At 45.3% G+C, this 24,701-nt stretch overlaps 1 protein-coding gene across 11 annotated transcripts in view; it reads left to right on the forward strand.

The window, feature by feature from the left end:
- The window catches only part of macf1a (microtubule actin crosslinking factor 1a), a 202,873-nt gene that overhangs the window by 129,966 nt on the left and 48,206 nt on the right, over positions 1-24,701 (forward strand). For 9 of the 11 annotated variants that reach the window (XM_072676059.1, XM_072676060.1, XM_072676062.1 and 6 more), the window contains 23 exons: positions 871-8,322; positions 8,438-8,593; positions 8,704-8,919; positions 9,013-9,183; positions 11,764-12,060; positions 12,869-13,018; positions 13,535-13,768; positions 13,870-14,040; positions 14,160-14,501; positions 15,578-15,769; positions 15,865-16,041; positions 16,144-16,267; positions 16,356-16,555; positions 16,726-17,043; positions 17,135-17,301; positions 18,329-18,485; positions 18,828-18,939; positions 20,376-20,438; positions 21,182-21,420; positions 21,644-21,773; positions 22,657-22,856; positions 22,978-23,485; positions 23,608-24,602. In XM_072676059.1, the coding sequence (XP_072532160.1) occupies positions 871-8,322; positions 8,438-8,593; positions 8,704-8,919; positions 9,013-9,183; positions 11,764-12,060; positions 12,869-13,018; positions 13,535-13,768; positions 13,870-14,040; positions 14,160-14,501; positions 15,578-15,769; positions 15,865-16,041; positions 16,144-16,267; positions 16,356-16,555; positions 16,726-17,043; positions 17,135-17,301; positions 18,329-18,485; positions 18,828-18,939; positions 20,376-20,438; positions 21,182-21,420; positions 21,644-21,773; positions 22,657-22,856; positions 22,978-23,485; positions 23,608-24,602 (12,771 nt within the window). The remainder of the gene's footprint in view (positions 1-870; positions 8,323-8,437; positions 8,594-8,703; positions 8,920-9,012; positions 9,184-11,763; positions 12,061-12,868; positions 13,019-13,534; positions 13,769-13,869; positions 14,041-14,159; positions 14,502-15,577; positions 15,770-15,864; positions 16,042-16,143; positions 16,268-16,355; positions 16,556-16,725; positions 17,044-17,134; positions 17,302-18,328; positions 18,486-18,827; positions 18,940-20,375; positions 20,439-21,181; positions 21,421-21,643; positions 21,774-22,656; positions 22,857-22,977; positions 23,486-23,607; positions 24,603-24,701) is intronic. The other 2 variants (XM_072676055.1, XM_072676063.1) reach the window with 2 other exon arrangements.

Here is a 24,701-nt window from a genome sequence, read left to right on the forward strand (position 1 = left end):
TTTAGAAATGTCACTTATCTTGTAATATTACTGCAATTATCTTAGAATGTAAAATATTAGATATTTATGCTACATTTAAGAGAATTTCACTTGCTTTTTGTGCAGTGTAGAGAAATGGAGACGTTGGTAAAATCTTCTATGTATAAAACACGTTCCAGAACAGATGCTGAGACCAATTTTCACCAACAGTCTAGTTGTGTGAAATTGACAAACGTCAGGTAGAAACATCAGACAGTTAGGGGCCAGTCCCAGGCAGTATCTCAGACAGATGGAGTGTGGCATGCAGAACGCTAACATCCAGCTTCTCACCTTGTCGCACCTCAATCTGCCGAGCCGTCGGCCTGTCTGTGTGTGTGCGTCTAAGGACCCACCCCACACGGTAAGTAGTGCTCGCTTTCTCTCTTACCGTTGCTTCATTTCTGACCTGCACGTTACTCTGAGGCATTTCTCTGCTGTAAGTTTTTTTTTTTTCTCTCCTAAAAGAACTTTTCTAGGTTTGTGCATTTGAGTGCTTCTTGCTTTGTTGCTTTTTCAATTTTATTGCATTTAATGTTTAATTTACATTTTTATAAATATAGTTTTTATTTATTTTGTATAATTTATGTTTTATTTGCTTTGTCAGGAATGGAATGCGATCAGGGTTTGCACTTAAAGGATCATAAATGTATCTGTAAAACTGCACAATATTACAACTTATGATAGGTTTGCATGCTTTGGTTGTGGGTTTTTTCCATAATGATCTTTACTGGCTTGGTTTTAATTTTAAATTAAATTGTTACTTTTTTTTTTTTTTTAATAATCAAACTTTCTAGTTTCAAGTGTGCCTTTAAGATTTTGCATATGCACTCATTCGCTGTATCTCTTTTCCAGGGCCACGAGACTATCGCTGGAGTAATTGAACTTGGCACTATGGAGACCTTTCCAGTTTTCCAGGCAGCACACCGTGGCCTCATAGACCAGGACACATGCCATGTGCTGTTGGAGGCACAGCTTGTCATGAGTGGTCTGTTACAACCTGACTCCCCTCAGGGCCTCACATTAGAAGAGAGTCTTACCTCTGGTCTAATTGACAGTTGCACCTACCAGTCACTATTAGAGATAGAGACTGCCCTTCATCTTGTCCAGCAATCCCAATTCACACAGAGTCAGGTAATACCAGTCGCTGCTGCTATGGAGGTGGGTCACATAAAACAGCAAGCTGCCCTTCGCATTCTTGAGCTGCAACTGAGCACAGGAGGATTCAGAGATGCCTCAAATAATGTGATCCTCAGTCTTGAAAATGCTAAGGAGCAGGACCTGCTCTCAGTTGCTACTTACAAGAAGTTACATTCCCGCCTCGATCGCCGGGAGCTCATTGATCCTAATACAGCAGAAAAGCTGAGTCTGTCAGAATTCCAGCAGCGATGCGTTTTGAATCAGGAAACTGGCCTACGTCTGCTGCCAGTCAATCAGCAGTCGAGAGGAACAGTCTGTTTACGATCAGGCAGAAAGGTAGGCATTTTCCGGGCAGTCCAAGAGGGACTGATTGACCGACAAGTCACTATTCGACTTCTGGAGGCTCAGCTGTTTGCAGGAGGGATCACTGATCCACGCTCAGGGCATCGTCTGACCGTAGATGAGGCTGTGAGGCATGGCCTTATGGATCAGGACCTGGCCTGTGCCTTGCTAACTCGACAGTTACAGGCAGGAGGGATAATAGACCCAGCTAGTGGAGAGCGCTTGGAGTTAGATGAGGCCATCCAAAGAGACCTATTATCCCCACGCATGGCGCTACGCATTCTGGGATCACTGTGGGGTTTTATGGGCATGCTATGGCCAGATTCAGGGGAGCTGCTTTCTATCGCTGATGCTTTACAACAGGGTGCCATCTCAGGGGAACTTGCCCGCAAAGTCCTGAGAAAACGGCATTCTGTTGGTGCAATTTACTGTCCAGAAAGTGGTCAAGTGGTCCCTCTGGACTGTGCTGAAGAGATGTTGGGAGGAGAAGCGGTGAAACTCCTCGAAGAGACGCAAGTTCCAGATCTTTTGCCTGCCGTCATTCAGACCGGGTCCCTAAGTGTAAGTCGATTGGGCTCTTGCTCATCATCACCATCACCATCACCGTCCTCACCCCCTTCTTCATCGCAGCACGATGACCCTTCGTCCTTTTTGGAAGGAGTTGGACCAGAGGATCAGTTTAAACACCACCTCCTCTCTTACATAATGACACACAGCTACATCAATGTTTCCTCAGGAGAGCGTCTAGTCCTGATGGAGCCTGAACTGATGGAGTTTATAGGTGCAAGTCAACCAAGTAAAGACCAGAATGTACCTGAACTGCAGTTGAAGGAGGACTTTGACAGAGAAAGAGAACAAAGTGAAATAGAACAAAGACGCATTGAAATTCTTCCAGAGAAACACAGAACGGATGGGACTGATGATGCTGTAGAATCAAGCATCGCTGATAAAACTGTTGTAAGGAGCTCAGATACACCCTCAAAATTAGTAGAGACAGTACCTGAAATTCAGACATCCCCTTCATTTCTAAAGCTGGGGGGCATACCTGACTCCTCTGAAAAAGTACTGGGCCTGACTGAATCAGAGTCTGATCTTAAAGTTGAGATGTTCCAGTCAGATCAATCCCTGCTTCAGGAAAAGACGGTAGAAATTGCACCATCTATGAAGGAACGGTTAGATATAGGGACAGAGAATTCTGCTGATAAAGTTTCAGTTGGAGCAGACAATTTAGAGAAGACTAATGCATTGAGTGATGCTGAAGAAGGCTTCCAAGTCTCTGTTATGAATACACAAACCTCTGATCAAATGTATACCAAAGGAAGTACGGAGAAAACAGACTCATCCAAAATCACAAAGATTGTATCCGTGGAACAAAGTGATGAGGATGCAGAGCTTGCGCGCATGGCAAATGAGTTATCGCATGGAGGTCTGTTGACTGTTGGAGCCGAGAAGTTACTCCTGGATGAGGCTGTATCTCGCGGTCTGCTCCCAGGTCACACTGCCATCAAAGTAATGTCAAAAGCGGGGCTGTTTGGTGGTTTCCTGGATGTGGGTGCTTGTGAGTCACTGAGCGTTGAGGATGTAATGCAGGAAGGCTTACTAGATGAAGACTTGTTAAGCAGTGTTCTTCAGTCAGAAAAGACTCTGGCCGGGGTCATTGACGTAGAACGTGGTCAGATCTGCTCACTGAAGGGTGCTGCTCAGATAGGACTTTTGGACCCAGGCACAGTAGCTCGACTTCTCGAGGGTCAGGTTGTCTCTGGGGGAATTGTTGACCTTCAGAGAGGCAAGAAGGTTTCAGTTACCCTTGCAGCAAATCTCGGACTCGTAGATGAGGACCATAAGGAGGAGCTGCTTGCATTAGAGAAGTCCTGCCGTGGAAAGAGCTCTGATCCACAGGCATCACACATAAAATTGGCACTGCAGCTACAGATGGATGGTGTGGTGGACCCCAAAACAAAACAGCCTGTACCTCTTCAACAAGCCCTTCTAAAAGGTATTGCTGGTCACGAAGAAGCCCAGCAGGTCCTACTTCAGCAGGTGGCTGAAGGTGGAATTTTACATCATGGATCTGGAGTTCGTCTCTGTGTATCTGATGCAGTACAAAAAGGTCTTATTGACCAGTCATTTGTGCCAAAGCTGGAAGACTTTGAAAAGTCTTGTGAGAGGCAGAGTCACTTAGGTTCAGACTCAGACAATCTCTCTCTCCAGACATTTGCAGGCTTTATATATGATGGTCCCACAAAGAGCATGCTAACATTGACTGAAGCTGTTTCACATGGCATCATCAGTGAAGAGGCTGCAGATAAAGCTATGACCACTCCCAAAGTAAGAAGTGGTGTTTTGGATCCTCACAGTGCTCGTGTTGTACCCTACACAGAGCTTATTAACCAGGGGAAGATTGATATTGAGACAGGTCAGCGATTCCTTGAAGTGAGACCTTTCAGAGGTGTTCCACACAAAGAAAATGGGGACATGATGTCTGTTCCAGAAGCAGTGAAGACTGGCCAAGTCGACCCTATTCCAGCTCTCAGAGTCTTGCAGAGTCAGGCAGATTCTGGAGGAATAATTGATGTTTCAGACGGGAAGAGGCTGTCCATTCCAGAGGCTGTCGAAAAAGGTCTTGTTGAAAACGATGTGGCCAAAGTCATCATTACAAATCAGTTAGTGAAAGGTGGACTGATTAACCCAGTCAGTGGTCAGAAGGTGTTGAATCTTAAGAAGGCTGTTCAAGAGGGGCTCATCTCTAAAGAAATGGCTGCAGAACTTTGGGATAACTTTGGCTCTGTGGATGAACCAATTGATGAGAAGGAAGGCTCGAAGACATTGGGTTCTTTAACAGATGGTACATATGGTCCTCTTATGTCCCACACAGGGTCAAACCAAAGCAGTCCAACAAACAAGCATCACGAAAGCACAGAGGTGAATGCAGCAAGTCTTTCAGAATCAGAAAAGATTCCCTGTATGTTTAAAGAGCATTTAGAAGAGATTCAAGATGTGGATAAACCTGAGCAATTGTCGCTTCTTGAGCCCAATGTACCATTTAAATTGGAGACGCAAGTGTGCAAGGACATTTCATCAAGTGATGTGCAGAAAGGCGCTGGTGTACCATTAGAAACGCTGACTGATATTACCCTAAAAGTGGAAGAAAAGGCCACTGAAGAACATAAAGGTACAGAACTGCAGCATGAGTCAAGTCAGCCTCAGACTCCACGGGTGCCTGAGACTGGATGTGAAGATGGCAAAAAATATGACGCTACTCACACACATACCCCTAAGCCAGAGCCAGACAACCAAATGCAGACTGACGTTGAATTGAGAGCCACCAAAAAGCTGGAAAAATATGAAGAGATTGACTACAGGGTTGCCTCAGACACTACACCTTTACATGATCGAAGGGTCCTGTCTACAGAGGAATCTAATAGGCAGTTTCCCGAGACCGCTGAACAGCAGTCTTTGTCTGAAGCAAAGCCAGTCTGTGAAAGTGAAGAAAGTAAGATCACTGATTTATTCAAGTCAGAAGAGGGACAGAAGATGCCAGAGAAAAAGAACGGCAAAAGAAAGAATAAAAAGCAAGCCAGAATGAGTACAGAAACAGACGCAAGGTTGAAGATTAGCGCTCTGGATATGAATGAGCCTTCTGCTTCAGAGCCTAAAGAGATGAAGAATGGAAAAGAATTTTTAGGCATTAATGAAAAATCTGTTAAAGGAGATGTGGAAGTTGAGAAGGAGGCAAGGAAGGATTTGAAATTTAGGAAAGATGGAGTGAATCCTTCACGTGTAGAGGCAGAGCTGAATGTTGGAAACCTGGACGTTGTAACGCATATAGAGAGCACTGAGAGCAACATTGAAAGAGAAGTTGCGGGCGTTCATCAAGAAACTGTGGAAGACATGAAGGAGAAAAAGGTACTGATGGATAGTCTGACAACTCAAAAGTTGAGTATAGCCACACCTGTAAAGGGCACTGAGCATAAGACTGCAGAAGTTGTTGTTAGTACTGATGATAAAGCCATTAAAGGAGATGTCAAGGGTAAGAGCAAAGTCCTTTTGGAGGTTCTACAGCCTTCAGACATCGGCATTGCTTCACCTCAGGATTTGAGCATAGCCACACTCGTGAAGGGCACTGAGCACAAGACTGGAAAGGAGGTTGATCGTGTTGATAAATCCGTTGAAGGAGATGTCAAGGGTGAGGGCAACGTTCTTTTGAAGGTTCTACAGCCTCCCAGTACTGTCATTGCTTCACCTCAGGATTTTAGCATAGCCACACTGGTGAAGGGCACTGAGCACAAGACTACAATGGAGGTTGATAGTGTTGATGATAAATCTATTAAAGGAGATGTGAAGGGTGAGGGCAAAGTCGTTTTGGAGGTTGTACAGCCTCCAGATCTTGGCATTGCTTCACCTCAGGATTTGAGCATAGATACACCACTGAAGGGCCCTGAGCACAAGACTGCAAAAGAGGTTGTTACAGTTGATAAATGCATTGAAGGAGATGTGGAGGGTCAGGGGAACGTTCTTTGGAAGGTTCTACAGCCTCCCAGTACTGTCACTGTTTCACCTCAGGATTTGAGCGTAGCAACACCGGTGAAGGCCGCTGAGCACAAGACTGCAAAAGAGGTTGTTGGTATTGATGATGACGCCATTGAAGGAATAGTAAAGGGCCAGAGCAAAGTTGTTGTGGAGGTTTTACAGCCTTCAGATATTGGCATTGCTTCATCTGTAGAAGGCATTGAGAAAAAGTGTGTAGATGAAGGTTTTGAAAGAAATCAAAAAGCGGATGAAAATGGGAAAATGGAGACTATGAGTATAGATTCTCCAGTAGAGTGTGTTAAAAACAAGATGGGAACTAAGATTGTAGCCCCGGATCCAAAATCTGTTGAAGATGTGAAGGTACAGAGAAAGATCCACATAGGTTTGGAGGTTCTGCAGCACACTGCAGATTTGGGTGTTACTTCACTTGTAGAGGACATTGAGAACAAGTCTGGAAAAGAAGCTGTTGGCACAGATCAGGGGTCTGATGGTGTGAACTTGGAGAGAGGGGCCAAATTAGATCATGAGGTTCTGCACACTCCAGATATGAGTCTAGTTTCATCTACAGAGGTTGCTGGAGACTGGACTGGAGAAAAGCTTGCAGTGAGGGATGAAGAACCTGTGGAAGATGGGAATGTAAAGAGAGAGGTTGAGAAACATATGAGGGAGGCTGTGACTGTAGTGGAAGGCGAGTATAAAATTGCTGAAGCTGTTGTAGATATCCAACAGAAATCTACCGTAAACGATGGGGAAACGAAGACGATGGCAGAGTTGTCGGGAGCACCTGAAACGAGTGTCAGTGTTGTAGCCCAACCTGAGCGTCTGCCCCAGAGAGATGCTGTGGAGGAAATGGGTGTGATTATCCAGAGGCAATCTAGTGAAAATGGAACCATGATGCTTGGAGCTGAGGCTGAGGCTTCAAAGGATGACCACAGCACCACAGATCATGAACTACACAGCCAAATGCACCACAGAGCAATGAAAGATGAATCAAAAACAGAATACAACAAAGCGTTAGACCTTTCTGAGGCACATGTTTCGAAGCAACTGGAGAAGAAGAAGAAGAAGAAAAAGAAGAATAAAAAAGCCAAGCAAGTCTTGCAATCTGTTGCAAATGCTGAAAAGGAAGAAGATGAGAACAGTGATGATGCCTCAGCTCAAGTAGAGAAATTGGATGCGATAGAAAAAGAAGGGACTGAACAACCTCAAAAACATAAGCAGGCAAAGCTGGAGAAGGAAGCACTTCTCCTGAAGGCCAAGGAAAGTATTCTTAGGAAAGTTTTTGAGCGGGGAGTCACTGAGAAACAGGCTGCTGAAGAGTTAGAAGCATTGCGTCAAGGGTCTGGTAAGGAACGTCATGTGGCCGCTCAAGACGAACCCAAAGAAGTGCAGAAAGGCCTTACAATACCAACAAAGGAAAAGGCCAACGAAGCGCAAAAGCAAACGCAAGAAGATAAGAATGGAAAAGTATTGCCAGAAAACGTTTTACCTGAGCCCGACTCTACAGGAAAGCATTTCACTCAAACAGGTCCTGACACGACTCCTGAATCTGTGACTCAGGCTGTATCAGATGTTTGCAGAAAGCAAGAAACCTCTCAAGTGGCTATGGACACCTATAAGCCAAGACTGGTACCTGTTAAACATGTAGATGTGAAAAATGAACAGGCAACAGCACATGAGTTTGAATGTGAACCACTTGACAAGAAAAATGAAAAGATGGAAATGGAAACCTCTCGGGTCAATGAGCAGCAATATACTCCTCTTACTGAGGGCTATACATTAGATTTCAGCAGATCTGTTCCTCCAGACACATTAACTAAGGATCTGGTTGCTGTAGCACAGAGAGAACTTGCTGAGAAAAAAGCTGAGACGATGGCAGTAACATCCAAAGTCAACAGGCAGTCATGTGCCGCTCATACTGAGGGCTATGATGATATCAAAAATGATCTCAGCAGAATGGTTGTGCCTTCAGTCACATTGGCTGAGAATTCTGCTGCTTTAACACAAAGTGAAGCTGACGTACCTAAAACGGGAACAGACACACTTAACACTGAGATTTGCCAGGACGTAGCTAGGGATCACTCTCATGTTGACATTGAGGGTAAATATGAGGCTTCCCTTCAAGAGTCCTCAGAGTCAGGGCCCTCTTATTCAGAGGACATGCCTGAGTCTGATACAACAGAGTGCTGGGAAGAAGAGGAGAAGCAAGAGGATGATGATTATGGGGAAAGTGTAGATGAAGAACAGGTTGATAAACCGAAGAAAAGGCAGAGGACTGCCTCACAGATAAGTAAGGTATGTAATTAAGAGTCTAGAAAGGGTTTTTGTTTGTTTGCAATTTCATGGCATAACTAAGGTAGTGAAGTTTTTTCAGAGATTCTTGTTCTAACTAAGCTGTATTTCACACCAGTCCTCTTTGGTCCGCCAAGAGTGCTTAGAACACGACCAAAAAATTGTGGCGCTCCTCTCCATGGTGAGGCACATTGAGGTGCGCCTCAAACAGCAACAGCAGCAGTCCATAGGACGGAGTCTTCTCGCACTTGATGACATCATCAGACAGACAGAGGTAAGTAAGTGCCTCCAAGGCTCTGTCACAGTGCCTCAGCAACATTAAATAATAGTGAATTCATACTTAAGAGAATGACTTGATGTGCCCCGTTCTCCCACCAAACCCAGACTGTAGCTCTGGAGCTCGGTGATCTGGAGCCACAAGTAAACCAAGAGGTTGAAGCATCCAGGCAGCTTCTGGACTCCCACCTTGAAGGCGTGCCACCTCAGTTACTCATGGCCCTGGAGAAGGACGGGCGCAGTTTGTCCCGTGCCTTTGACGCCGCAAGGGAACTTTCCCAGAGTCTTGTGCAAGGCATGAAATCTCACCATGATGCTCAGAAGGTAAAGCAAAAAGACTGTTTTGGAGTGTGTTCAAATGCACCAAAATCATGTACGTTTAATGTGAAGATCTGAAACGTGTCCACTTCTTCTTAGGAGGCAATGAATAGTGAACTGGGGTCTTTGGGAGGAAGAGTGGACAGTCTTCTCAGCTGGCTTAAGGACACTGAAGCTCAGATGGAGCAAGAAACAAGGGATGATGGGAAGATAAGAGATAAAGATAGCAGAACGTTAGCGGACCTGACTCAAAGACTGCAGCAATGCAAGGTAAAATTCACTCACACTGTCCAGTACAGTGAAATTCAACCTACAGGAATTGAACCCACAACCTTGTGACAAAATAAACTGCTGCTCTGATCACTGAGCTGCCTTCTATACTGAGTATTGTTGATTTTTCTTCAAGAACCTATCCAATACATACAGTGGGGAGAACAAGTATTTGATACACTGCTGATTTTTCAGGTTTTCCCACTTGCAAAGCATGTAGAAGACTGTAATTTTTTACATAATTTTATCATAGGTACTCTTCAACTGTGAGTGATGGAATCTAAAACAAAAATCCAGAAAAATACATTGTATGATTTTTAAATAATTAATTTCCATTTTATTGTGGGAAATAAGTATTTGATCATCTATCAACCAGTAAGAATTTTGGCTCTCACAGACATGTTACTTCTTCTTTAAGAAGCCCTCCTGTTCTCCACTCATTACCTGTATTAACTGCACCTGTTTGAACTCGTTACCTGTATAAAAGACACCTGTCCACACACTCAATCAGTCAGACTCCAGCATCTCCACAATGCCCAAGACCAGAGAGCTTTGTAAGGACATCAGGGATAAAATTGTAGACCTGCACAAGGCTGGGATGGGCTACAGGACAATAGGCAAGCAGCTTGGTGAGAAGGCAACAACTGTTGGTGCAATTATTAGAAAATGGAAGAAATGCAAAATAACGGATAATCTCCCTCGGTCTGGGGCGCCATGCAAGATCTCACCTCGTGGAGCATCAATGATCTTGAGGAAGGTGAGGAATGAGCCCAGAATTACACGGCAGGACCTGGTCAATGACCTGAATAGAGCTGGGACCACAGTCTCAAAGAAAACAATCAGTAACACTCTACGCCGTCAAGGATTAAAATCCTGCAGTGCACGCAAGGTGCCCTTCCTCAAGCCAACGCATGTCAAAGCCCGTCTGAAGTTTGCAAATGACCATCTGAATGATCCAGAGGAGGAATGGGAGAAGGTCATGTGGTCTGATGGGACAAAAATAGAACTTTTTGGTTTAAACTCCACTCGTCATGTTTGGAGGAAGAAGAATGATGAGTACAACCCCAAGAACACCATCCCAACCGTGAAGCATGGCGGTGAAAACATCATTCTTTGGGGATGCTTTTCTGCAAAGGGGACAGGACGACTGCACCGTATTGTGGGAAGGATGGATGGGGCCATGTATCGTGAGATTTTGGCCAACAACCTCCTTCCCTCAGTAAGAGCACTGAAGATGGGTCGTGGCTGGGTCTTCCAGCATGATAACGACCCAAAACACACAGCCAGGGCAACTAAAGAGTGGCTCCGTAGGAAACATCTTAAGGTCCTGGAGTGGCCTAGCCAGTCTCCAGACCTGAATCCAATAGAAAATCTTTGGAGGGAGCTTAAAGTCCGTGTGGCCCAGCGACAGCCACGAAACCTGAAGGCTCTGGAGGAGATCTGTATGGAGGAGTGGGCCAAAATCCCTGCTGCAGTGTGTGCAAACCTTGTCAAGAACTACAGGAAACGTCTCATCTCTGTAATTGCAAACAAAGGTTTCTGTACCAAATATTAAGTTTCTTTTTCTGGTGTATCAAATACTTATTTCCCACAATAAAATGGAAATTAATTATTTAAAAATCATACAATGTATTTTTCTGGATTTTTGTTTTAGATTCCATCACTCACAGTTGAAGAGTACCTATGATAAAAATTACAGTCTTCTACATGCTTTGCAAGTGGGAAAACCTGAAAAATCAGCAGTGTATCAAATACTTGTTCTCCCCACTGTATGTTCTATACACTGACATGCCAGAAGACATGGCATAGCTTGGGAGTGCCCCCACCTGTATAAGTTGTGAGGTTGAACATTGGCCAGAGTGCTCATGGCAAGGCAATGGTAGTGTTAATGAGTTCACCCCATTTGTCAAGAAGATCAGAGTGTTCAGGCAGGTGGTGGTTCCATACTGGTGTGGGGGTGTGTTCTCATGGCATGGGTCATGGCGTCTAAACACATCATTGATCAGTGCCCGCTACGTTTCACTGCTTGGTGAAACACTATGCTATCAGGCCCAAGTTGTCCAGAATTGGTTTAAAGAACAATCTGGAGAGTTCAGGCGAATAGTGTGGCCGGCATGGTTACATGAGCCCAGTTGAGCATTTATGGAATGTGGTGTACCCGGGTCAGTTCGCACCCAAGATCCTGCACCTACCATAATACCACAGAGCTGTGGGTGGCTGTTCAGACAGCATGGCTAAAGGTCCCTCTAGTTGTCTTCTGTCCATCTGTGGAATCGATGCCACATAGTTCCTGTCCCATGATTTTTGGCATATATGGACAAAAAGTATTGGGACACCTTCTCCTTTGTTGTTTCTTCGAAATCAAGGGTATTAAAAAAAGGTCATCCTGCTTTTGTTGGAGGTACTGTCTCTACTGTCTAGGAAAGGTTTTCTATTAGATTTTGGAGCATTGCTGTGAGGATTTGATTGCATTCAGTGACAAGAGCATTAATGAGATCAGGGTATTGGGTGATCACCACCCCACCTCATCCCCAACTGACTAAGCTGTTTTAATCATTTTTGTCATTTTAATTTTTTCAGGACTTAGAGGAGTGTCTCACGGCACAAGCCGCTGATGTGAGCACTGTGGCATTCGACATCCAAGTGTTTATCTCAGAGCGTGCACAGGACCTGGAACCGGAGCAAAGCAGGCAGCTGTTGAGGCAGCTGCAGCAGCTGCAGAGGGCCTTCCACCAGGCCTCAGGCCGCGCTCACGCCAGGGCTGAGGCCCTCGCAGTTCAGCGAGCCAGAGAGGAGGAGCAAGAACGGCAGGAGAAAGAGCGGGAACGGGAGGAAAGAGAGAGGGAAAAAATGAGACAGACTGCTATGAAGAGAGAGGTTTGCAGATACCTGCTTGAGTGTCTACGCTTCTTAACAGCAGTATCAAGAAAATGCAGTTTTACTGCGGCCATTAATTCACGCCCCGTAACGGCTTCACCAGCATATGCCCTGTAAATCCAATCCAATAGGCCGAAAATAAAGTCATTTAGCATGAAGGATGTTAAGTATCCGTCAGAGATCATGGTCACATGCACATTTAGGGCTCTATTTTTAACATAGAAGCTGGTCATCACCTATCAGTTTTCCAGCGTTAGTGTTTCTGACCTCCATAGTGCTTCTTCAGCTTACTTTGCCAACTGCTAGACTCTGTTTTGCTTGATGCATGTGTGTGGATATAACATGTGTATTAACTCTCTCTGCCTTGCTCTTACAGATTGCCACAGAGGACAAGCGCTTATGCCTACCTCGGAAAAGGCTAGAGATTTAAACGCTGCCTTTTTATGATAGCAAGCCTGTTTTTCTGTTTTCTTTCTTTTCGGAAAGAAAAGGGAAAAATCTGACTGATAAAACGTGTTTGTGTTAATCTGAAGTCTTTTTCCCTGCTTGACTGACCTTGTGAAAATGTTTGTTTGTCTGCTTGTGTGAAAACTCTGGATACATCTTGCTCAAACAGTGCAATCTTGTGTGAGAAATGAGACGTGTGCGTAGCGTAAGGTTTGAAAGAGGGAGGGTGAAAGTTGTGTGACTTTTAAAGAGGAGGGAATAGAATTGTGCTTACCCAATATAGGGGTAAATTTCACACTGTCCTTTCCTTTCTCTCCACCTTTTGGTCCATCCTTGTTTTCTGTTGCATTTGGGAATTCAGGTTGTGCAGCAGCAGAAGGCGGAGTGCTCACAGAAACTTGAAGGCCTCTCCATGTGGTTGGCGGGTGCAGCCAGTCTGCTAGCCAGTCAGAGAACGGGGGCAGAATCGGGAGATGTGAGCGTACTTCAGCAGAAACAGAGTGAGCTTAAGGTGAGATGCTAATACAGCTGTTTGGCTTAAGTGAATTAATACCTTATACAACGTTTATTTAATTATACGCTCACTGGTGTCCTCTTAACCGGCAAAATGAGAGGAAACTTGAGGTTCACACAATATTAAAATCGAGCCTTTATTTGTGTTTTTAAGAGCCATCAAATTCTGTAATTATGGCCCATTGTAACTTAACACTAGACAGTCAGTTATGCTATATGACAGAAGTATTGGGACACGTGTTAATTTATTGTTTCTTCCAAAACCAAGGTTATTGCAAAAGACTTTTGTTGGAGTAACTGTTTCCACTATGATTGAAGGCTTTCTTCTTGATTTTGGAGCATTGTTGTGAGGGTTTGGGTGAGGGTTTGGGCAATGGGTGCAACTTAAAGTAGCTGAATGCATTCATTAGAAGCGGTGTCCACAAACATTTGGGCATACATTTGAATGAATGTATGCTGAATTGAATTGAATCTGTGTGTCTAAACAAGCATCTCAACTGATCAATACCTTTAGGAGGTGCAGAAGGATCTTCAGACCAAAGGTGATGGAGTGATGGAGGCAGTGCGGTCAGTGGAAGAGTTCCTAGCTGAGCGTGGTGATGATCTGAGTCCTGAGGAGAGGGCCAACCTGCAGGGGGCGCTGAAGCGTATGAAGGAGCAGTATAGCACAGTCACAGAAACAGCCCAGTCCTCACTGGCACAGCTGGACACTGCCATCAGCACAACAGTACAGCAAAACACACAGAGGGTAAAATCCTCATATAGTCTTCAGTTCAGTCATCATTTCATCCCTCTCACTACGCAGCACCTAAAACTGTCTGCTCTCGTGTTTCTTCTTGTCCTTGCAAGGCTAAAGCAGAGGAGGAGCTGCAGGAGACTCGGGGAAAAATAGACACACTGCTTGAAGAGTTGTCATCATTAGACACGTCCAGGAGAAAGTCGCTAGGGGAAACTGTTCCAGATGCTCCCACTGCTACAACACCAGAGGGCGCTCTGATCTCTCACAGTGACATGCTGAAGGTCAGAACTTGACTAACTCTCTCAAGCAGAGATCTGCTCCGATATTTTTGATTCTCTTGAAGTTTTCTGAATGTCATTTTTAATTTCATTTAATTTTATATATTTATTTATTTTTCCAGACTGAGCTGCAGCATTTACAAGCCCAGCAGGCTCACCTTCTCCAGGTGGCCCAGTCCACTCGCTCTCTGCTAGAACAGCCTGACTCCAGCGTGCCGCCAGAGGAGAAGCAGTGCCTGCGTGCCAAGCTAGACCAGCTGCAGAGTCAGCACCAGGAGCGCCTTCAGAGTTGCCAGGACAGACAGAGGCGGACAGAAGCCCTCAGAGATGAGCTTGCCAAGTTCGTGCAAGAGCACGGAACCTTGGGAGCATGGCTTGAGCAGAGTGAACAGGGGCTTGGTTCCTTGGCACAAGGAGAAGCTGATGCGCAAGCTCTGAGAGACAGACTAGAGCAGCACAAAAAGGTGATCACCACTCTATCAGTTAATAATCGAGTGTTTAGCAACGCTTTATTTGGATAGAATTATGTTTATTCTTTTTTTGTAGATAAGTAACTTACCTTTAACTTACATTCGGCTAAAAATCTTTTAGATAGGTGCTTTAAAGGTGCCCTTGAATGGAAAACTGAATTCCTCTTGGCTTGGTTATATAATGACACTCTTGTGTCCTCCTTCAATAGAAAATCCATCATAACCAAACCAAGGCTGGACAGTGGACCAATTTCAAACCCCCCAAACTGTTGCGCTTTTTTGACTCATTATATTTATGCCCCCAAAATTTACATACAGCCAGTCTACTGGTGAAAGCCTGTCGACAACTAAAGTTGCCATCGTTCACCTTGGCCTGTGTTGTTGACAATAGTAATAGCTCACATCGCCTCCAGATTCTGAAAAAGTGCTAGAGTACAATCTAACCCAGCTACAATCAATTCAGCTACCTAACTGTAAGCTATGCCAAGAGGATACAAAAGCAACACTATTCAGTAAGACCTTTCCTTAAAAGGAAAATATGTGTATTTCATTCTTAGGCAACAGAGTTGTAGGCCAGGGAAACTGCATCTGAGCGTCACCCTAACCTCCACCTAAAAGATAAACCTAACCCTTACACGGACACTGTTGCAAGTCCATGGTTTCACCACATAGTTTAACATTTGAAACAACTGTAGATAATCTGTGAGTGGATAAAGTGTACAGTCTACAAATAAAGGGAGGCCTCATCACTGTACTTTTTCAGATTTTTATTGTACAATTCATTAAGTGAAGTTGGTCCAGGACGTGTTTGTACTTTACATTTGCAGCATTTAACTGACGCTCTTATCCGCAGTGACTTACAAGGTCACTCGCGTTGCAGAGTGTAGTGTACAGACATTGTGCAAAGACCATTACAGGTGTATTCCCAGACCGCAAATCAAACCCTAGTCTCCCACAGGCAGGTAGTGGTGTTGTCTGTTGTGCCACACAAACCACTTCTTTTGTGTAACAGTCATTGTTTGCTTTCTGATTTTTTTTTTTTTTTTTTTTTTTTTTTTTTTTTTTTCTAGCTGGCAGAAGATTTGATCTGCCATAAGGCAGACTTGCGCTTCGTGTCCATCTCTGGTCAGAAAGTCCTGGACTCTGTTCAGGGTGCTCTAGAAAGAATAGGTGGCACTGACCCAGCTCTGGAGGACACAAGACAGCTGGTCAGCGACAAGTTGCAGGATGCCACCCAGCGTTACAATTCACTGCAAAACAAGGTAGGCAGCTTTATACTTTTAATCTGTACACTTTTTTTGGCCCTTCTTCAGATCTCTCCAGTTAATTTATTGGACCTTCTTCCTGCGTGTTCCAGTCTGTAGATCTTGGTACCCATCTGTCCACTCTGTTGGATCAGTACCAGCAATACCAGAGTGAAGCTAGTGCTTTGGACTCGTGGCTGAGTGCTCAGGAGAAAAATCAGAGCATATTCAAACCCAGCGGAGAGCAGACAGACACACAGACACTACAGAACACACTGAATGCTGTAAAGGTGGGGATAGCTATGATGGCTATGGTCTTCTATGAGCTGACTTAAAGGACTGAACTATACGTAATGCAGATTGTATTAAACATTAGTTTCTAATCTCTGCAGCATCTGCAGGATGAGCTGGCAGAGCGTTTGGTGCAGTTGGAAAAGGTGAAGAGAGCAGGCAAAGTTCTCACCAGCACTCAGGAGTCCCCCACTCTCAAAGCAACAGACATCAATACTACCACAGGTAGCTATACACCTGCCCTGTTTGTTTTAATATAGTGAATATTCTAATCATTGGTATCATTTTGTAATACTGCTGGTCCCCGTTTTAGATGCGCTGGAGAGTCGGTTTGGAACTCTGTCCGAGCATGTCTCTCAGAGGGCCGAGCAACTCCAAACTGCTGTCGCTCAGTCTGTCAGCGTTCAGGAGGGGCTTAAAGCCCTGCTGGCTTGGCTGGATGGCTTAGTGTTAACTCCAGGACCAGTCCAGCCTACTGCCCAAGCAGTGCAGGAGGCTCTTACTCAAAATCAGGTATTTATCTGGCTATGCCACATTTAAATGGATGGTTAGACTAAGCCGTTTTCACCTTGCCCTTGCCACATAGTCCAGCTGCCAAGTTCTGTTTGGTGTTATGGAAGTATTGTGAACAGGTCTAACAACTGTACGGTAAAGATTCCTTCTTCTCTCCCCCACCCCAACAGAAACTGCGACAGGAATTGTTGTCACGGCAGGGCAGTGTAGAAGCTACTCGAGACTCCGTGTCCAAGCTGCTGAAATCTGCAGATGCATCCACAGTCTCTGGGCTGCAGGGGGCACTGCAAGATCTGGCCCAGCGCTACACAGCAGCTCAGACCAAGCAGGCTGAGAGCGAGACTGAACTGCGAGGACTTCTGCCCAAGCTGGAGAGCTTTGAACGTCTGAGCATGGACCTCCACAGCTTCGCACAGAGCCGAGAGCGAGCGCTGAGCGTAGGGGGGCAGCCAGAGTGCAGCATGGAGGACTACAGACACACCATAGAGGTAATGGAAAATTGAAATGTTGCTTATGGGACTAGTGGTGCCTGGTAAAAAGTAAAGAGCTCAATTTATCTTATCACATTTTTTATTTTAGGAGGTGAAATCAGAGCTTGCCCAAGAAGCAAGTCAGCTAAAGTCATTTGTGGAGCTTGGTACAGGCCTCAGCCAGTCTGGGGTACTTGCCAATGCACACAGCCTACTGGACTCAACCAAAGAAGTGTCTGAGGAGTTTGCTCGACTGGAAGCCAGTGTCAATGAGAAGTGAGTGCTGGACATTCAGGGCTAAACAAATAACATCTCCCATGTCTTGGTGAAAAGCCTGATCCTTTAGTTAGCAGCTAAAAGTGCCATTAAAGGGAAACTAGGACACCCTCGCCTTCTGTTTTAGCACACTAAGCACATTAAAACATGCAATGTTTTTCTAATAAACTACCAGATAACACAGGTCTCTTATTGTGAAGATAGTAGTTGAGATGGTAGTTAAGATCTTGTGAGCTAGTTTGAAGAACAAAGCCTGGTTCCAGATTTTTCCTGGATGCTCCCAGCCAGCATGTGGAGTTAAAATGTAACTGTAAATAATGCTATACTCCCATTAGGAGAGCTTTGGAGGTGTTTTAATAAACACAGTTTTGTAAAATCACTACTTTCCGTATGAGTGTTTAATTATGTATTCCAGTATTAGTGTATTACTGAGTAAAAAAACACTTGCTGCCCAAATAAGGATCATTAAGTCTGTTAATCTCCTAAAAGTTATAGAATAGAATCATGTCGTTTTCCATACAAAGGCAATAAAGGCTGACCATTTGAGGCACATCACTTCCCATCAAAATGCATTTCTGAGTGCAAGAGGAGAGAAGTTTTGTAAAGAAATGATTCATCTGCAAGAGAACTGCCACATGGGCCATAGTTCTGCAGCCTGTCTGTGTGTAAATGCCCTTTCACCCTGGCTGTGGATAGCTGTAGCCTGGGCATGCTGCCTGTGTGAAAAGGCTGCATGGGAGCTTGGCCCTGTGAAATATCCCTCACAAAAGCCTTTGCTGTCGCCATCACTTAAAATACTCTACTGTGTAGCCATTCTCTAATGGCAGAGTGCAAGACTGATGTAACCCAGCCAACTATGTGAGTTCATCTGGAGGTTTTGGAGCTGTGGCTTGGAAGAGTGTTTCAAAACGGCCTCTAGAAATACTTGAAGATACTTCAAATAAAAGTGATTCTACCACTAACAATAGGGCTGTGTAGTCCATATTCCCATTAAATTGTTTTTAATTAATTATCGTCTTCTCTGCAGATTGAGTGCCACCCAGAGTTGTGAGCAGCAGTTGGTGCAGTTCCGCTCGCTCTCTGGCTCCCTCCTCAGGTGGCTGCAGACGGTGCAGGAGCAGCTGCCTGCTAAAGAGCCCAACCTGAACACAGACGGCCTTCAGAGGAGAGTACAGCAGCTCAAGGTGGGTCCGCAGTATAGCGTTAGTGTTTACGTTTATTGGAATAGCTGTGGCATGATGGCTCGAGTCAAATTGCTGATAATTTGTGCAATAGTAATACCCTCCATGCCAGTGGGTCCTGAAGATCCCCCTGCCCTGCCCATTGTAGTGTTACCCTGTTTTAAACACATGTCCAGCTAATTAACAAGCCCTTCCAAAGTTGAAGGGAGCATGTTAGAGCAGGACATCACTACATTGTGCAGGGCAAAGGATCGCCAGGGCCAGGTTTGGGGCAATACTGAGCTGAGACCTACATATGACGCTTTTTCTCCAGTGTTAACTGCTGTTAATAACTCTTTCTCTCAGGACCTGCTGAGTGAATGGGAGTCCCAGGGTGGCCGAGTTCAGGAGTTGAACAAGAGCAGCTCGGAGCTAGAGAGCCTAATCATCAGCATCACTGCTTCGCACAACAAGACTGGTAAAAAACTTGTATAGGCGTACAACTATTGCGACATACTTCTGTCGTTTCCTTGATGGCCGTAAATCCTATATAATTAACAGTACCTGTCAAAGGTTTGGACACACCTAAATTAATGTGTGCTTTCCAAAGCTGTGAGACAGTTAAATGAAGTTGTTTTTAGTAGTTAATTATGGTTCATTACCTTTGCCTTATTTACAAAAAATATAATTATAAAATATATAAATTACCCCCAGACCCACACAAACACACAAAACCAACCTACCTTCCAGTTTTCATCACTGATGGGCACTAAGAACAACAGAAGCTGCATGTGGATCTTATTTATACTTGTAGTGTGCAGCTTTTAGTTGTATCCATAAGCACTGTCCTGAGTAGTCTGCTGAAGGTGCTGCAGATATTCCTCTAGAAAAACAACTGTGTTTGAACCACAAAGCTGCAGGTATATGTTTCTATCATAGCAACATACATCATGCAAGCATCTGGAGAGATATTTTAAGGATGCTGTAAAATTAGTATTTATTTATTGTGTTAATGTTATACGTTTAACAGGACTAATGTGTTTATAATTTTAAACACCTATTGTTTTGATGGTGCAAAAAAAAAATACAGGCGCCGCTATATTTTTCATAAACAAACATTTAATTATTATTTTATAAATGCTAAACAAACAAACAAATAAATAAGACGAAGCAGGAAAAGTAGAAGTAGGAAAGTGCAAACTTTGTTTTTCTTTATTTAGTTTTCTTCTTAAATGTTGAAAATAGGATAAATAGGATATTAGAATATCAGAATCAGGATAATACAAGCTTAGTATCCGGTGATGCCACTGCCATCTGTGCCCAGGATCCCCATAGAACACTTGGTTTCTCTCTCTGGGTGGTTGGGATGGCCCTCTCTCTCCCCAATCACAGAGTGTGATGCTTGTCAGTGTGGTTGTCTGTTAGCTGATGTAGCAGAAGAGGCAATTACTGATCTCCTCCAAGCACCTTCAGCTGTGCACTATTGTTGCTTTAGTGACTGCTCTAAGTCACATGGTTGACTGGCTGTATGTGAATTGCTAGCCTCTTCCCCTTCCATCACTGGTAGCATCGTATATGAGGACTAACTAACTACTGGGTGGGAATTACAAATTACAACATTACAAACATACAACATTAAATAAAGAAGACCCTGTTTAATTGGTGCTGTTTATTATTCAGGAGTGCAAAACACATTGATCCAGTCCACTGAAGAAAAAAAAGCATCTTCTCTTTCCGTTAAGAGAAGTGTCTGTCTGCTTGAGTGTCCTTCATGTTTTGCTTGTGTGAGCTTGTGTCTGTATAATGGTCTGAGCTCTATGTGCAAGTCCTTGTGTGTATGTGTGTCTGTGTGTGTATATTGTGTTCATGCATGTGTGTATAGCAGCAGTGTCTGAGTGTGTGCCTCTCTCCCAGGTGTTTCCCAGCTCAATGGTGCCGGCAGCTCCAGCAGTGTCAATGGCATTCACACCTGCAAAGGTGAGCTTCTTCCGGCTCCCCCCAGTCACTGAGCATCACAGAATGCCCCGTGCTACAGAGCACTTAACATCCATCATGCGTCCATTCTTTCACTCACCACCGTGCTATGACTCATCTTTCCCAGAACAAGACGAATATGTACTGCATATCTCCTTGCCCTCCCCTGCCAGTGTGCTTTCACAGCATATTGAGAGTGATGTGTGTCAGCTTTTGTCTGTGTGCATTCGGCTTTTTTGTGACATTAAAAAAAGGCTATTGTGGCGTCCCTAAGGAATTATCTTCATTGTAAAGAGAAAGAATGAGGGGGGATTAGGGATGTCCTAATCAAAGTTTTTGCTCTCGCGCTCGTTGTTTAGTGTTAAGCATGTGCCAATGTCTAATGTAAGTCAGAAGAGAAGATAAGATGGCAAAATCAAGTGCAGTAAGGTAGTCACAGCAGCCTAATTTAGATAAGATTTAATAGGGTGCCTTTTTTCATTTTTTTTTATATAAATTACTTTTTTTTTTAGTATTTTCCTTCAGTCAAATCATTTCCAATGCCTTGAGTATGCTGCTTTGGAATGTCAGGTTTGTCAAGCTTCTTTGTCTTTCTCTAAATGGATCAGAACATCCCTAAGCGCCACCATTTTAACCCATTTCGTTCATCAATTTGTAAAATCCTGCGATTGCTTCTCTTCCCTTCCTCTTCCCTTCGCTACCCACCCCCCCCCCCCCCCCCCCCTCTTTCGCTTACTTCCCTTCAGACCTAACAGAGATCCAGGTGGCTGTGGCAGAGGTGAACAGCAAGTATGAGCAGCTGGGTGGGAATCTGCAGGACAGGCAAGGCAAACAGCAGGCTTCTCTTGAGCTCCGCCAGAAGGCCAGGCAGGACGCTGAGACCCTGCTGCAGTGGCTAGGCCCTCGTGAGCAGAGTCTGACTCAGGGCCAGACCGCCTCACCCTCAAGACCCGAGGTGGTCCGGGCCCAGGCCCAGGAGAACAAGGTGAGCACAGAGGATTAGATTTTTGACGGTCACAGTTTGGCAATTGCCTGAAGTACTTACATGGTTCCATGGATTTTGCGTTATGCAAGGGCTCCTGTAAAACACAGAAAATAAGCATGGATAAGGACTGTAATTTCACTGGGCAGAACAACCTAGCCTCCTGGTGCCACTCCAAGTGGTTGTATAATCAATAATCTGACTGCATGATATCTTTGCCGCGCAGGCCTTGCTGTCTGAACTCACGGAGCAGTCTGGGAAGGTGGAGGATCTGAAGAGTACCCTGAAGCAGTTGATTACTGAAAACCCAGATTCTCCAGAAGCAGAGACCTGGAAACAGCAGCTTAACGACATAGGTCAGTACAAAAAAGGGACAGCACAGAGAAGAAATGGGGAAATAATTGTGTTATTGAGACTGAACAGTGCTCACTTTGAACAGCACGGTAACCGCACAGAGATGAATTATTGTGTTATTATAATTATTGCACTGCAATGATGAGCCAGTGGCTCTAAATTAAACCTGTTTTGCAGGCGCTCTTATATTCTAAGTTCTATCACATGCACAGCTTATTTGAGTCCTACTGTACAGTTTAACGAAAGCATTACAAGTTTTATGTGCTTGTTTGTGGAGCACCAAATAACTTCTGAAAAAAAAAATCTTGTGTGGAGGCTGTGGTTCTGAAAGGTTGAAGGCCCCTGTGGTACATCAAATAAAAGCGAGGTATGGTGCGTAGGTCGTAGAAACTGGTGGGAGGCTGGAGGATGGAGCTCCAGGAAGAGCTTTCAGTCCCCACTCAATATGTCATATTTCTGCAATGACTCAAAGCATCAGAACCATTCTGAAAGCAGAACCAGGTCATGGACCTGGTGCTTTATTTAAACCAAATGTGGATGCCAGGCTGGTTCGCCACATGAGTCACTGAGAGTCTCTAAATGCAAGAGCATGTTCTTTCCAGGGTTGTGTATGTGTTTTTGTTCATCTGATGCCAGAACAGAAGTAGACTAAATTAGAAGTGATTGCCTTGCGCTCCTTTTATCTTAACGCCCTACGGCCCTTTCTGCATTTCCCTCTAAAAATGATTATTTGTGGTCACACACTGTCATTCAAGGTACACCAGAATCTTCATGTTGCCAAGAGTGCCAGAGCACTCAGCTACTGCTGTTGTGGTTTGAAGGAGTATCAGAACAGGCTGTTTGTTTGCTTTAATCAGTCACATTCACAGTAGTTCCTGTTTCTAGACTCTCGGTGGGAGAAAGCAAATAAGACAGCAGTTCAGAGGCAGACCGAATTGGAGACATGTGCTGACAGGCTGGGCAGCTTTGCATCAGCAGCCAATCAGCTAGGCCCCTGGCTGCAAGAGAAGGAACTGATGATGAGCGTGCTTGGTCCTCTGAGCATCGACCCAAACATGCTCAACACTCAGAAACAACAAGTACAGGTATATTTAAAAAAGCTTTTCTCACTGATAAAGAAATGATTGCTTAATTATTACTAGATCATAAATGAGTCCTATTATCCATTTTGATTAGTCAGTAATTCTCCCACTCTCTCTCTCCCAGTTCATGCTGCGTGAGTTTGAGACACGGCGACCGCAGTTTGATCAACTGACCCAAGCAGCAGAGGGCATCCTCTCTCCTACTGGAGAACAGGGCTCTGGTGATGGTCAAGACCTGGCTGAGGTGCAGCAGGAGCTGGCCGCCATCACCCGGCAGTGGGACGACCTGACTTCTCGGCTCTCAGGACGCTCTGGGCAGATCGACCAGGCGCAGGGTACCAGCGAGCGCTTCCAGGCTCTGCTGAGGGAACTCTCCATGAGTGTGGCTGATCTGGGTGAGAGACTGGATGCCCAGGCCTCCCTGAGCGTCCAGCCTGAAGCCCTGCGCCGCAGGCTGCAGGAGACTGGAGAGATCCGAGCGGAACTGGAGCAGAGGAAAAGCCAGCTAGCTCAGGCTGAACAGTTGTGTGCAGAGCTCAGTGCCATTGTCGCAGAGCCCTACCTCCGAGAAGAGCTACACAAGAGACTGGAGAGTGTCAGTAGCCCACTGAACAGCCTAGAGGAAAGAGCAGGTGAGTTAGTATAGAGGTGTGGTTTAGCAACTGACAAGGCTTTAGTTTATCTGTAGGCAAATGTAAAATGAACTGATCCTATATCATGCATTCACATGCTCTGTCTCTCTGCTTTGCTCCAGCGGACGGCCTATCCCAGCTGCAGTCTGCTCTCTCCAGCACACAGCAGTTCCAGCAGATGTTTGAGGAGCTTCGTGGCTGGTTGGACAAGAAGGCTGGTGAGCCTATAGGTGGTGCAAGTGATCCTCTTCCCTGCTGGCCAGAAGCTCTGCAGACCCTCCTTTCCCAGCAGGAGGAGCTCCTCCGTGGAGTGGCCCAGCAGCGCGGGTCCTACGATCTTATCCAGGCTGAGGGAACATCTCTCCTGGCATCACTGCCTGTTGGAGACGAACGATCAGCCCTGCAATCCCGCCTCAGTACCCTCCGACAGGACTGGGAAGGCCTAAACCAGCGCCTTAGTGAGAGGCAGGCTCGCATTAAGGAGACACTCTCCCGTGCTGAGCAGTACCGGCAACATCGGGATGAGCTGGCTCCCTGGGTGGCGGACTGTGAGCAGAAGGAGGCAGAGATCCTGCCTTCTCTGGATCCTGCTGCCCTGGAGGAGGCCCTGCAGAAGGCCAGACAGTTAGGCTTGGACTTGGATCGCCGTCGTCCCCTGCTGGAGAATCTGAACTCTGCGGCAGACCAGCTGTTGGAGCAGAGTAGGACCGGTGAAGAGGAGGTGAGGGACGAGAAAGCACAGCTAAACCGCAGGGTGGACAGCCTCTCAGAGAGATTACACGGGCGCACAGCACAACTTGAGGAGCTGGGCAGCAGATTGAAGGAATTTGAGGAAGGCAGACAGGCAGTGGAGAGAAGGCTAGAGGCAGCAAGGCATCAGCTAGAGGTCCAGGAGGCACTGGGTCCTCAGGCCTGCAGCAATAAGAGTCTGGAACGTCTCCGCAGCCAACAGGAGTTGCTAAACTCTCTGCAGCCACAGGTGGTGTATCTGCGGGATCTAGCCCAAGGGCTGGTGCAGGACATGCCACAGGCAGCAGGAGACAACGGCGATGGAGGACAGCGGCTGGTGAACCATGCTGGTGACACAGAGAGGGAATTTGGGGAAGTCACTGAGAAGGTGAGGAGATGGTGATCTGTACATGGTCAAACTTCTGGACTATGTCAAGTCTGAGACAATAGACAAGCTCCTGTATGTAAAGTTATGCACTGTTTGTGT

The sequence above is a fragment of the Salminus brasiliensis genome, chromosome 3 (genome assembly GCF_030463535.1).
Source record: "Salminus brasiliensis chromosome 3, fSalBra1.hap2, whole genome shotgun sequence".
In the NCBI taxonomy this organism is placed as follows: domain Eukaryota; kingdom Metazoa; phylum Chordata; class Actinopteri; order Characiformes; family Bryconidae; genus Salminus; species Salminus brasiliensis.